At 35.1% G+C, this 13548-nt stretch overlaps 1 protein-coding gene across 1 annotated transcript; it reads left to right on the top strand.

Moving 5' to 3' along the window:
* The first annotated feature begins 7533 nt into the window (after positions 1 to 7533).
* On the top strand, positions 7534 to 8133 carry LOC110913491. Its single transcript, XM_022158317.1, has one exon. It carries the CDS (start codon positions 7534 to 7536, stop codon positions 8131 to 8133), a length of 600 nt encoding a protein of 199 aa, XP_022014009.1.
* The last annotated feature ends 5415 nt before the right edge of the window (positions 8134 to 13548 follow it).

Genomic DNA, 13548 nt, shown 5'->3' with positions numbered 1-13548 from the left:
TATTCATGTCCTAACATGTCGTGTTCGTGTCTTAACATGTTGTATGATACGTTGGTAAATTTCCGTGTCTTAAGAGGTAGTTTCGTGTAGCCTGTTTATATTCATGTTCATGTTTGAAAAGTCTGACACGATAAGATTTCGTGTCGTGTTCATGTCCTAACATGTCGTGTTCGTGTCTTAACATGTTGTATGATACGTTGGTAAATTTTCGTGTCTTAACATGTCGTTTCGTGTAATCTGTTTATTATCATGTTCGTGTTTGAAAAGTCTGACACGATAAGATTTCGTGTCGTGTTCATGTCTACCTGTTTCGGGTTCGTGTCTTATTGTGTTCGGGTCTTAACAGGTCGGGTTGACACGTTATGCCAGCCCTAACTAACGGTACGCTAATACGACATGACTTGATAGGAATTTTAACATGTTTAGATTAAAAATGGGTCAATAAACTAATGACATGATGATAAATGTCTGGCCCATGGCATTATAGCCTAGTGGCATTTTAGGGGTGGGATATTAGGTCATGGGTTCGATTCCCACAAGGGGTTTTTGCCCAGATTTATTGGGTTTCCTCCTGAATTTGTGTATAGACATTATTGCCTAGTGGAGATGTATATGATCGGGTGGTTCCGTTGATAGCACGATGATACTCCAGTGATCCTTCAGTGATCCAAATTTGTCGTTCAAAAAAAAAATAGATCCAGCCCGGTTATTACAAACATAAACATTTTTAATTAATCGTGGTAAGTGGGTTAAAATCAGAAACAATACATTTATGACTAGTTATTTAAACTACATATTTTTATAGTCTTATAAATAACTAAATATATAGAATGTAGTTAGGGAGAACGTTTATTTTATTGTGTTAAGTGTTTCTTAGTGTTTCTTAACTGTGTTAAGCTAATAGTAAGTTGTGTTGATAATTGTGTTGTTTATATTATTTAATTGTTTACGTATAATCGTGTTAAATATGTTATGTCATGTCATCTATGTTATTAAAAACCTGCTAAAATTATTCTTGTTAGGCGTGGTTAGTAGTGTATCTAGGTTCAATAGTCATGTTCACGACAAACATGAAAAATATGTATTGTTTATGCTATGCTCAAGGATTTTTATTAAATTGTATTGTAACACAAAATATCAATAACTGGTTTCCGAATTAAATTGTCTTATTCAGATAAGAAAAGTTCATCGAAATAGTGTGGTGGTAAGACTACCTGGTGGCGTAGAGAGGGGGCAAGCCCCTCCACCCCCCCCCCCCCCCACACACACCACCCCACCTCGTCCACCTTTTTTCTTCACCTTTTTTCTTGGTGTGACCCCTTAGGGGCTTGGAGATTCCCACGGGTGTGGGCGTGTGTGGGATGAATGGAGGATGATGATAATTGGTGTTTTTATTTTTATAAAGAATTACAATGAAAAATAATACTAAACAAAAAACATCCATTGCCCACCACCCTATGGTGGGGGGGGGGGTTGGAGTAAAGCCCCCTCTGCCTACGTGGCGGAAAACGCCCTCTTGCCCTCGCCCATCACATCACGTAACCTAAGGTGTCTTCCCTCTAATCATTAGGTGGATGGTTCAAACCAATGTTTTAAAAACCGGTTTTTAAATTAAACCGGATTAGGCTAAAAAATGGTTCAACCGGTTGAACCAGGTTGTACCGAGCGGTTCAACCAGGTTGACTAGCTAACTCTATAATTTCATAAATTACAACATCAACTCAAAAGTTAATCAAACAATGCATGATTACATATTAAAATATAATCCAAAAGATAATCCATAATAAAAAAATAATCCAAAAGATAATTGAAAATCATTCAATTTTATAACAAGCTCTTTTAAATGAAAGTGTACAATGTGTTTAAGTCATTGGAGTGTTAATACATCAAGTTCATGATCGTATAAAAGATGAAATTCACTATTATCGCTATCTTCATCAACTAGATGATAAGTATTTTTGTTTCATACAATATTAAATAAGAAGTTTTAGTTACGAATAATTATAATATATAAAACTTATGTAAGATAAGTAACATATATAATAAAATAAGTAACAACCCAAACTAAAATAACCTTGGGTCGGTACCGGTATTACGTTTCAAACCGGTATACCGGATTTTACCGCCTGTACAAACTTATGCCGTTTCACTTATATACCGGGGTGTTTCCTACCGGATTTACATCTGAAAACGGTAATACCGGTATAACCGGCCGGTATTTACCGGTTTTTAAAACAATGGTTCAAACATGCAAAGTATATACATGGAGTATTTAGGAGTAGATTAGTTTGTCATTAGAGAAAAAACTAGAGGTGTTATAAACCATTATAACAGATACAGGTAAAAATCAAACACAAATCTTACAATTTTAGTTAAATAAATGTAAATTGAGTTATCATTACTAAATACTTACGCAGCAATTATTTGTTATCTTGTTGAGCATTAAAAAAACAAACATCATTTAATCTATTTATTTAACGTAAAAACTAAACAACAAATTCCATTCAGAAATTACTCTTAAACTATCCATAAAAGCTTTAATAAAGACAAATAAACATCATAAACCTAAAAACTGATTAAAACATTTTAAACAATATAGTGATAGTGTATGCGTGTTACCATGGGTATTTATGCTTTTTGGCCACACGCTACACGACGGAATTTACAAAGAGAATTTGAGTATAAACAAAAGACTTCACGTAAAAACAACAATATAATAGATGGTGGACATTATGCTCGGTACACTCCTCTGAAGAAAAAAAAAATCCATGTGACCCGACCTTGTTTGGCACTACAACATTTATGCACACTCCTCTGAAAACCAACAAACAAGGAAGACTTTCGATGCTTGGCACATAGATCAACGTTTAAAGAAGGGATTCATAGACAATGATGAGTTAAGCAATACGATCTATCATCCAACCTTAACCGAGTCAAATGTGGTCATGTGATATGTGCCTTCCACATTCGTAGAATGAGAGTCGTGAATTCAGTTCACACAACTGATTTTGAAGACTAAAATCAACACAAGGATGAAATATAATATTCAAATACACATTCATATATAACTAGGATTTTGCTCGCCGCGCGTTGCGGCGCCGCGCGACGGGTGGAAACATATAATAAGACAAAACACGATTCGTAAAACGCAGTGCGTAAAAGACAATTACAAAAAAAAAATGTAAGTCACAACGGTAGACACAAAGTGTACAACACAATGCATAAGACATTTCGTAAAACACAATGCATTGGCATTTGCAAAAGTAGGAGTTGTAGTTTAGGGGTTACAATTGCAATTTTTTAAAAGTTGGGTGGGGGTAAAAATGGAGTAATAGTGCAAGGGGTAAAAAAGCAAAGTCTAAAAAAGACAAAGTTTAAAAGTATAGGGGTAGTAGTGGAAATGTGTAAAAGATGAGGGGAAGGTTTAGGAACTAAATTTGTCAATTTGTGAAACTTTGAAGATGCTAAAGTCAAAGGGCTAAAATTGCAACATTGTGAAAGTACGGGGACAGGGAGGCAAAGCCGGTGGGAAACCCACCGCCTTTCTCCTTTAAGATTGTAGTAGTATTTTGCCCGCCACGCGTTGCGGCCGCGCGCGACGGGTGGAAACATATAATAAGACAAAACATGATTCGTAGAACGCAGTGCGTAAAAGACAATTAAAAAAGATGTAAAACATAAAGGTAGACACAAAATTTAAAACACAATGCCTAAGACATTTCGTAAAACACAATGAATTGGCATTTGCAAAAGTAGGAGTTGTAGTTTAGGGGGTTACAATTGCAATTTTTTAAACGTTGGGCATGTGTAAAAATGGAGTAATAGTCTAATGGGTGAAAAAGCAAAGTCTAAAAAAACAAAGTGTAAAAGTTTAGGGGTGGTGGCGGAAATGAGTAAAAGATGAGGGGTGTTGGTAGAAATGTAAAAGAAGATGGTTGGTGGCGTAACTATGTAAGAGCTAAGGGGTTGATGGTGAAAAACCAAAGTAGAGGGTTGGTACTGGTAAAGTTTGAAAGATGAGGTTGTGGTTTTAGAAATTCAAGTAGGAGGTTTAGAGGCTAAATTTGTTATTTTATAAAAGTTTAAAGACAAAGTAAAGGGCTAAAATAGTAAAATTATTAAAGTGAGGGGGGCATGGAGCAAAGACAAAGTAAAGAGCTAAAATTGTAAAATTATTAAAGTGAGGGGTGCATGGAGCAAAGCCGATGGGATTTCCCACCGACTTTGTCCTTTAAGTCTTTAGGGTAATATGTTTGAGTGTGTGCATAGGTAAAGGGATTTAATGTTTTAGAATTTTATAAATTTATTGCAATAGTTACACTTTCTTTATCGAGTTAACTGTCATTTCAGTCCCTGTGGTTTGGTCACTTTGGCCATTTCAGTCCATTTTTCAAAAATACGCCATTTTCGTCCCTGACATACTGGAAAGGTGCCATTTCAGTCCAAATTCTCATAACCCAGTTAAAGTCAGTTAGGTGAGTATATTTAATGAAGGGTATTTCAGTCCTTTCATAATTCTTTTATTTTCCCTTTATGTTTTTAATAACCAAAATCAGTTAAGTGCCACCAAAACCCCTCCCCTGTATAAAACCCCCAAAATTGAGTTCAACGTAACCCTAATCCCAAATTCACCCCCCAAAAATAACCCTAACCTGCTGCAACAATGGATCATGAAGACGACAACGATCCAAACTGGAGGGTTCGAGGTGTTTACTCAAATTTCGACCCTGAAATCGCATATGGTAGGTTTACATTCGTCACTTTTTTGCTTTATGAATGATTGTCTTTCTTCATCATGTATAAATTAGGACTAATGTTTGTTGTATAATCGTTTCAGAAAACGAACCTGATATGTTCACATTGAAAGTTCACCATGGAGGTGAACTCACTATGTTCCCTGATGTAACATACGAGGGGGGGATAATCGAATATGTTGATAAGGTGAATGCGGACTTTTTCTCTCGAGTAATCATTGATTCCATGATGTTGGAACTTGGTTATACGGAAGATGATCTGGATATCTTGAAATACTATTTTAGGATTCCAGGTGAAGATATGGATTTTGGCTTAAGGCCAATAGGTTCAGATGATGATTGTCGTAGGTTGATTAGGCTTGCAACAAAGTGTAAGGTTATAGAGTTATATGTTGAAAAGGTTCAAAGGGTGGATTTAGGAGAGTTGACACAGCAACCATTAAATGTGATCTATCCTGAACAAGATCAACAGCCTCAAAATGATCCTGATTTAGGAGATCTAACACAGGAACCAGGTTGTGGTGGTGATCAAAATCCAGTAGGTGGTGATGAAATTCCAGTAGGTGGTGTTGGTAGTCCAGGAGGTGGTGATGGTAGTCCAGGAGGTGGTGATAGTGATGGCAGTGGTGATGATAATGAGGGCAGTGGTGATGATAATGATGGCAGTGGTGATGATAATGAGGGCAGTGGAGATGGTAGCAGTGGAGATGGTAGCAGTGATAAGGTCCAGTCTGAGGGTAGTGATTCTGAGGGAAGTGATTCTGAAGACCCTCAGTTTATTCCTGATGATGAGGTTAGTGAAGAGGATAGTGAGGGTATGAATGAACATGCCAGCAAAAATAGGGCAAATGCCACCAAAAGTGAAGCTTACAAGACTATGAATGAACAGACAGAGGAGGATTTAGATGATCCTGAGTTCATTGTTGATAAGGATAACTTGGTCATAGACTATGATGATGACATGGATGAATTTAGGGCTGTTGTGGACTTTGACATTAGTGAAGATGACAACATACAAGAAGACCAATTAAATGAGGATGAATTGGTAGATGTTCAAGTAGATATAGATAACTTTGATAGTCTGAGTGACCCGGATGATGAAACAAAACTGCAGAGGGCTGTTAGGAGGATTAGGAGAAGCAAGAGGAAAAAGAAACCAACAGATGGTTGTCCCTTTTATGTAGGTCAACAGTTTTATGATAGGCAATCAATCAAAAATCTTGTGAAATGGTATGCAGTGGAATCTAAAAGGCAATTGTACATAATTAGGAATGATAAAAGAAGGTTCCGGGTTGTGTGCATGGGAAAGAATCCAAAGTTGAGCAGTAATGAAGGTGGTTGTGATAATGAGGGCACTTCTGGAAATTCACATGATACACCTTTGAATGCAAACCCAGAAGTGGTTGGGGACCTTAATGCAAACACAAATAACAATGGTGGGGCCCAGCAGTCTTGTTCTTCTAAAAAGCCTGAAAAGAAGCCAAAACGTCCAAGGAAAAAGATTCCTCCTCCCACATGCCCTTGGTTTTTGCACATCTCAAATCACTTCAAGAACCAAGACACATGGGTGGTCAAGACTCTTATCAATGAACATGAGTGCTTGCATACCAGGGATGTGGGCTTATGCAATATCTCCTTTTTGACCAAGGAAGTGGAACCCATAATTTTGGTTAACCCTACAATTCCACTGGCTGCTCTTCAAGATCAACTCCAGAAGAAACTTCAGGTACAGATTACACTTAACCAAATTTCTAGAGCTAAGCATTTTGCAATGGAGAAGCTTCAAGGGGATTATAAAACTCAGTTTGGGTTACTTAGGGAATATGCTGAACAGTTATTGAAATCGAATCCAGGAACAACTGTTACCATAGATGTTGAACCATCTAGTTGTAAGGCCAAAAGTTCAACAAGGCAGTTTAGAAGAATTTATATTTGTTATGGTGCATTTAAGAAGGGTTTTAAGATAATTGGTAGAGACATTCTAGGGTTGGACGGATGCTTTATGAAGGGGCCCTACCCTGGCCAAATTTTAACAGCAGTGGGTGTTGATGGAAACAACGGGATTTATCCTGTTGCTTTTGCTGTGGTTGAGTCTGAAACTACAAAGACCTGGACCTGGTTTTTAGAACAACTTGCTGTAGATCTGGAGCTGCCAAGAACTGCCAACTTCACCTTTATAAGCGACAGACAAAAGGTGCCATTGTGTTATGTATAACTTGTTTAATTGTATGCCTTAGTTGTTCAAGTGTGTTATGTATAATTTGTTTAAATGTATTCCTTTGTTGTTCAAGTTTGTTATGCATAACAGTCCATTCTGTACAGGGAATAATACCTGCTGTTAGCAAGGTCTTTCCTATGGCAGAGCATAGATATTGTATTCGGCATATACATGAAAATATGAAGGCTAATGCTAACTGGAGGAATGATAAGATAAAGGGTCTATTCTGGAATGCTGCTTCTGCAACAACAGTCCCTTGGTTTGATCATGCAATGCAAGATATCAAGATGGTAGATAAGAAGCTGCATGACTGGTTGAAACAGATCCCAGTGAAACATTGGAGCCGGTGTCAGTTTAGTGGTAAGGCTTAAGAATGTCATATATGTTAAGCCATTTACATAATTGTTTGTGGTTGCATAATAACTGACAGGTTTCCATTAAACAGGTAGGCCAAAGTGTGACATTCTTCTAAACAACATTTGTGAAGTCTTCAATAGGCAGTTGATACATGCTAGGGATAAACCAATCATTACCAGTCTAGAGTGCATCAGGGAATACCTAATGAAGAGGAATCTTGTTGTACACAAGCTGATTGCAAAGACCAAAGGTCCTCTAACCCCCTATGCAACTAAAGCCCTAGACGAGATCAAACAAGAAGCTGCTGAGTACACTGTTATCTTTAACTCTATCTCCAAGTATCAAGTTAATGGGCCAAGAGACAACAAAGTAGTGAACTTGGTGGAGAAAAGTTGCACCTGCAGAAGATGGGACTTGACTGGCATCCCTTGCAAGCATGCAGTTGCTTGTATATGGAACTTGGCCCTACATGGCAAGGATGATGGTGTATTGGAGAAGTGGGTTGATAAATCATACTGGATGCAGACTTGGAAGGATGTGTATTCCCATGTAATTGATCCAGTAGATGGTCAAGACTTATGGACACCTTCCACATGCCCTACTAAGCTGCTTCCACCAAAGCACCACAAGCAAATAGGCAGGCCAAAAAAGAAAAGGAAGAAATCTGCTGTGGAAGTCACTGAGTTGACTCAACAGATGGAATCCAGTGGCAAGATGTCAAGAAAGGGTGAAACTGTGGAATGCAGCAAGTGTAAAAGGAGGGGCCATAACAGGAGGAGTTGCAAGGGGACTGATGTTGAATAGGCATTGCTGGTGTTCAGTAGTTTGGTAGAAACATGTCCTGGTTATGTTGGTTGAAAATGTCTTTTGAATGTTTTGGTTATGTATTTTGTCCAGGAACATGTCATGTCTTTTGATTATGTCTGTTGGTACACTTCCTAATCTGTGTTTTGAACATGTCTTATGCTGGTTATGTCTTATGTCTTTTTGTTATGAATTATGGTAAACTATGTCCAGGTTTATGTCTGGTTATGTCTTCTGTTGTGAGTTATGTCCAGGTTTATGTCTTTTTGTTATGAATTCTGGTTATGTATTCTGTTATGAGTTATGTCCAGGTTTATGTCAATTGTGAAATCTGTTATGGTAAGTGCATTAACCATAACAAAAAGCATATTACATTAAATCGGACGCAACAATATTCGGCAAATGCATAACCATAACAAAACCATATTACAATGTATCGAACAATATTCGCCAACTGCTATTACCACTGCTTTAACATTATACATTTACCACTGCTTTAACATTAAACATTTTCAGTGAAAAGCAACATATGAGATGAAAAAAACCCAGCTAAACATTAACATCATCTTCAATCTCGTGTACTTCACTGCCATTCCTAAAGCTTGTTCTTGAAGTTGCCTAATTTCAGATGTCATCCTCGAAGCTTGTTCTTCATGATCCCTAACTTGATAAGCCAAACCCGCAAAATGACGAAATACTTCAACAGCCCTTTCACACGATGGACCCTCTGCCCAATCCACAAACCCGCAACCCCTATGTCGAGTAATGCAGCAGAAAAACTTCCTTCCAGGGTTTGCAGGGGTCCACGATGTCTTCACAATTGTTGGAGACCCACAATTAGAGCAGACAACCATCGTTGAGGGGATGGTCTTGATTCAATTTTGGAGGTGATGTTGGGATTTAGGGTTACAGTTGCAGGTTTGGGGGTTTTATACAGGGGAGATTCGATTTTGGTTATTAAAAACATAAAGGGAAAATAAAAGAATTATGAAAGGACTGAAATACCCTTCATTAAATATACTCACCTAACTGACTTTAACTGGGTTATGAGAATTTGGACTGAAATGGCACCTTTCCAGTATGTCAGGGACGAAAATGGCGTATTTTTGAAAAATGGACTGAAATAGCCAAAGTGACCAAACCACAGGGACTGAAATGGCAGTTAACTCTTCTTTATCTAATTTGCTTAATAAAGCATTATAGATTTAGATTATAGATGTAGATATATAGATATATTCAACAAATGGGTGTTCGGGCGATGGACATTAGAGGAAGTGAGTTTAATTTCTTTTTTTTTTTTCTTAACCTGAGCTCCGATTTATGTTTTGGAAACTAGACCGGTAATAAAATGCTTTTTTTTTTCGTTCTTTTTGACGCCGATCTAATGTTAATAAAATTAAGTAAATTGATCTAGCAACACACTAGAACAACAATTTATGTTGAACAAGAAATGGGCCTTTTTATCTATTCAAGATTGAAAAAAGGAACGTAGATGACTTTTAATTGTTCTTCTTTTCATGTATAAAACGTGTGTTTTTTTACCACTAAGAAACAAAGCCATTAAAAATATAAATTATAAATATACCACTCCATTGACATGTTTTTAGTGGAGGTAGTTTGCGATATGTTTGATTAGTATATATTCATTACTAGGTTAAAACCCCGTGTATTACACGGGTTGCATAAATATAATTTTATATAATAAATAATAAAAAGATATATCTTAAAAAAACTCGTATATTGCATGTGTTGGAAAAAATATAATGTCATATGTTAATAAAAACAGTTATCAAGATTTATCTTTTAAAAAGAGTAAACTTCTGTTTTGCTCCTTCTGGTTTGGTCGTTTTAACGGTTTTGCCACAATCATTTAAAAATAGTCATTTTCCTCCTATAGTTTGCTATGTTTTTTTTCATTTACTCCCTGACATTAAGTCCATCTAAAATGTTTGTTAGCTGGAAGGGTATTTAGGTAACTTCAAATATAAAACTAAGGGTATTTTAGTAAAATTACAAATAAAAAAAAAGATTTTCATTTACAAATAGGAAGAGATGATTTTTAAAATTTTCAAGATTTTAACTAAAAAATCAACAAATAAAAGATGCTTTTAAAGAAAATAAGGAAACTCAATTTAAAATTTGAAAACAATAAATAATTTTAAATTAAAGAGATAATAACATTAAATCAACTTATATTTTAAATAAAAGGTAAGAAAATTGAATTTTTCGGAATCTTAACAGATGAATCACGGTTCAATTATTAATAAATTAATTTGAAATGTTGAAAGATAAAACTGATATTTTAAAATTAAATAAATACAATTATAACTTTTATTTTAAATTAAATAAATACATATATTAAATAATGAGTTTAGGTGAGGACTCATCGTATAATGACATGTGTCCTCAATTGAGTTTCTTTTATTATATAGTATAGATACGTGTAAAGTAAAGTTGTTGAATTAGTTACAAGCTATTTATAGTTTAGTATTATTTTTTTTTTCTAAAAAAAGTTATTCGTATTGTACGAGGCTATTTATAGTTTAGTGTTAATTTTTTTTTTAAAAGTTATTCGTATTGTACGACACAGATACGTTAATTTGATGTGATTAATGCTTAGCAACATGAAATCTGAGCTTGTTTTTATTGTTAATGTTGAACATGTTAAATTTTGTTTTGATGTGATTAATGCTTAGCAACATGAAATCTGAGCTTGTTTTTATTGTTAATGTTGAACATGTTAAATTTTGTTTTCTAATATCAGAAGAAATATTAGCAGTTGTAAGGCACAAAGATTGTTATGTTTAGATTTAATCAAAAAAAAAAAAAAAAAAAAAAAACACACTAGAACATTGTAGATTTGTTCATCAACCAAGTAGAAAGTTGTAGGGATGTGAACGGTCAATCTCAAAAGAATGTCATGTTTGCTTTCTGTACGTAGCACTAGGGGAAAAAATACGTACAAGGTGTGAATTTCGGATAAAACTGAAGCTAACATGAAGTTCGTACCAGGTGTGAATTTCGGATAAAATTGAAGCTAACATGAAATTCGTTGTTTTCCTTTAGTTTAAACGGGTTCTGACCAGTTTTCAGTTGAACTTGTGAATGTGTTAAACAAACACGTCAGGTCAGTCAACTTGGTGGGTTTTTGAGTTCGCAGTCAAACCTGTTTATTTTCATATTAAAAAAAAAAAATATTTTTATGTTATAATTAAAATTGAATGAGTGCTTTATGCTGAAGTTTAAAATATAATAGATTAACGAGGATCATGTAATTGTTTAATACATATTTGTACTTTTATGCACGTGTTGTAACACTTTATCACATATTCACATATTTTTATCATACATCATGCATTTATCATCCATAAATTCGATTATTTTGCACCACATTTGAATTGGTGGAACGAAGTCTAGTTTTCATCGTTTTTATTTGTTTTGTAACACTACAAAGTGATAGTGGAGGATAATTGAGAGATTCGGAAGAATTCATGATGATAAAGAAACTAAAGACAGACAAGTACGACAAACGAAGTTGTATTAAGTTTGCTAACGAGAACCAATGGGATGGTGGTCCATTGGCAAAATCAAAACCTTTAAACACCTTGGGATAGGAAGGTTTTGGGTTCATGTCCACAGACAGCAGAGAATAAAAGAAATTTGCCGTTCAAAAAAAAAAGTTTGCTAACGAGAACAAGCCTAAACCAAAAAGTTCACAATGAAGTAGAAAAATGCCATAAAAATGACGATCAAGGTCTACAAATCAAGTGATGCCCGGTTTAGAATTTCGAAAAGAAAATACATGGTGATTGTTTTGGGGTGGTTATGTGTAAGATTTTTAATATACTACCAAGTGAAAATCCAATTAAATTAACTTGTATCAAAAATTAATTAATTTGGTTGACCATCCTTTTTAAGTTTGGGCCTTTGATTGGAAAAGAAATAGACAAAAAATATTGGGCTGAGTAAAGTGGGCTACACACCAAAACTTATGGAATTGACGTCGAGACCGTCGGCAATTTGTGTGACAACGAGGTTAGGCTTTGGTATATAAGTCTTTAACCCATCTTAACAACATCTAAGTGACATATCAACCTTTTTTTCATATTTTACTCTGTCTCACTCTAAGAAAATGGCTTAATCCCATTAACTTCATCTAACCATATAATTTTTAGTGGTTTTTGGTTTAAAAAAAGAATAATGAATTCAATCTCTTTTTTTTAACGGCCAACAAAATCAATCCCGAGCACTCTCGGGGCACCCACTGGACCAAACGGAGTACTCCGAGAGTAACCCGAGTCCACCACCAATTCCGGGGAAAACCCAGTAACCCACCCGCCCGTAGACACAACGGTGAAATTAATGGTAAAACCCGTTTGGCTCAAGGATCGAACCCATGTTTCCCAATGTCTCTTATCATTGCCTACCAATGCCTCACTCTGCACCAAGTGGGAGTTGAACTTGCATCTCTCAAGAGAAATGCAAGCCTTCCACCACTTGATCTAAAGATCATTGGCGAATTAATTCAATCTCTTAATACCTCAAATGTTATACTACATCCCATGGCCTTATAGGATTTATGAATAGCAATTGGGGGTTGTGATATTTCAAAGAATTGTTTTTTCATAAGTCTTTAGTTTTATGTTTCGTTTATTGACTTGGGTGAAACAATTACGTAACATGACTAACATCTGATTATTGAATAGTTTCTTTAGATGATTTCTTGCTTTTTAGATTGTTAATAAATCTGTTTCACACTGTTAATTTTTCAAATAAAGATCTTTTCATAGTTTTAATTCTTGATACTAGGAACGAACAATGTTTTGCATTTGTCCGTTAACCCATTCCCATTATAAACTTATATGATTACACATTCTGAACGGTGTGTTTGTTTAATTATAATTGATACTTTTATCATTGCAATCTACACTAAGATCATAATTGCTCGAGCTTAGAGTAATAGGTAACGGGGTGGCTTGAATGAACGAAGTGCATTTTGTTAGACATTAGATGGAATGGATGTAAGATTAAATATATTGTTGTTTTATTATTTAATCTTGTAGCCATATCTATACATATAATAAAGTAAACCAATGTGTGACACGTGTCATTCATTGGATGCACCTATTTTTGGGTTTTCCCGCCTTTCTTTCATATTTATTTTCTAATAATTTATCTTCTAATTTGTAGATAATATTAAATAGAAAAATGTTTATCTGATAATTATAACCCTTTTATTGAAATTTGAAAAAGGTTTCACGCTTTTTTGGATTTTATTAAAATTCATGACTACATTATATAATTATAAGTTTGAATACATATGTCAAAATTAAAAATTATTCTTCAAAAATTCAGTAACATCCATACTCTATATATACAGTTAGAAAAATGTTAATAATTGCAAATAATACTAAA

The sequence above is a fragment of the Helianthus annuus genome, chromosome 15, assembly GCF_002127325.2.
Source record: "Helianthus annuus cultivar XRQ/B chromosome 15, HanXRQr2.0-SUNRISE, whole genome shotgun sequence".
Taxonomy (NCBI): domain Eukaryota; kingdom Viridiplantae; phylum Streptophyta; class Magnoliopsida; order Asterales; family Asteraceae; genus Helianthus; species Helianthus annuus.
Note: the sequence above shows the minus strand (reverse complement) of the source record. Positions and strands in the feature narration are given on the sequence as shown.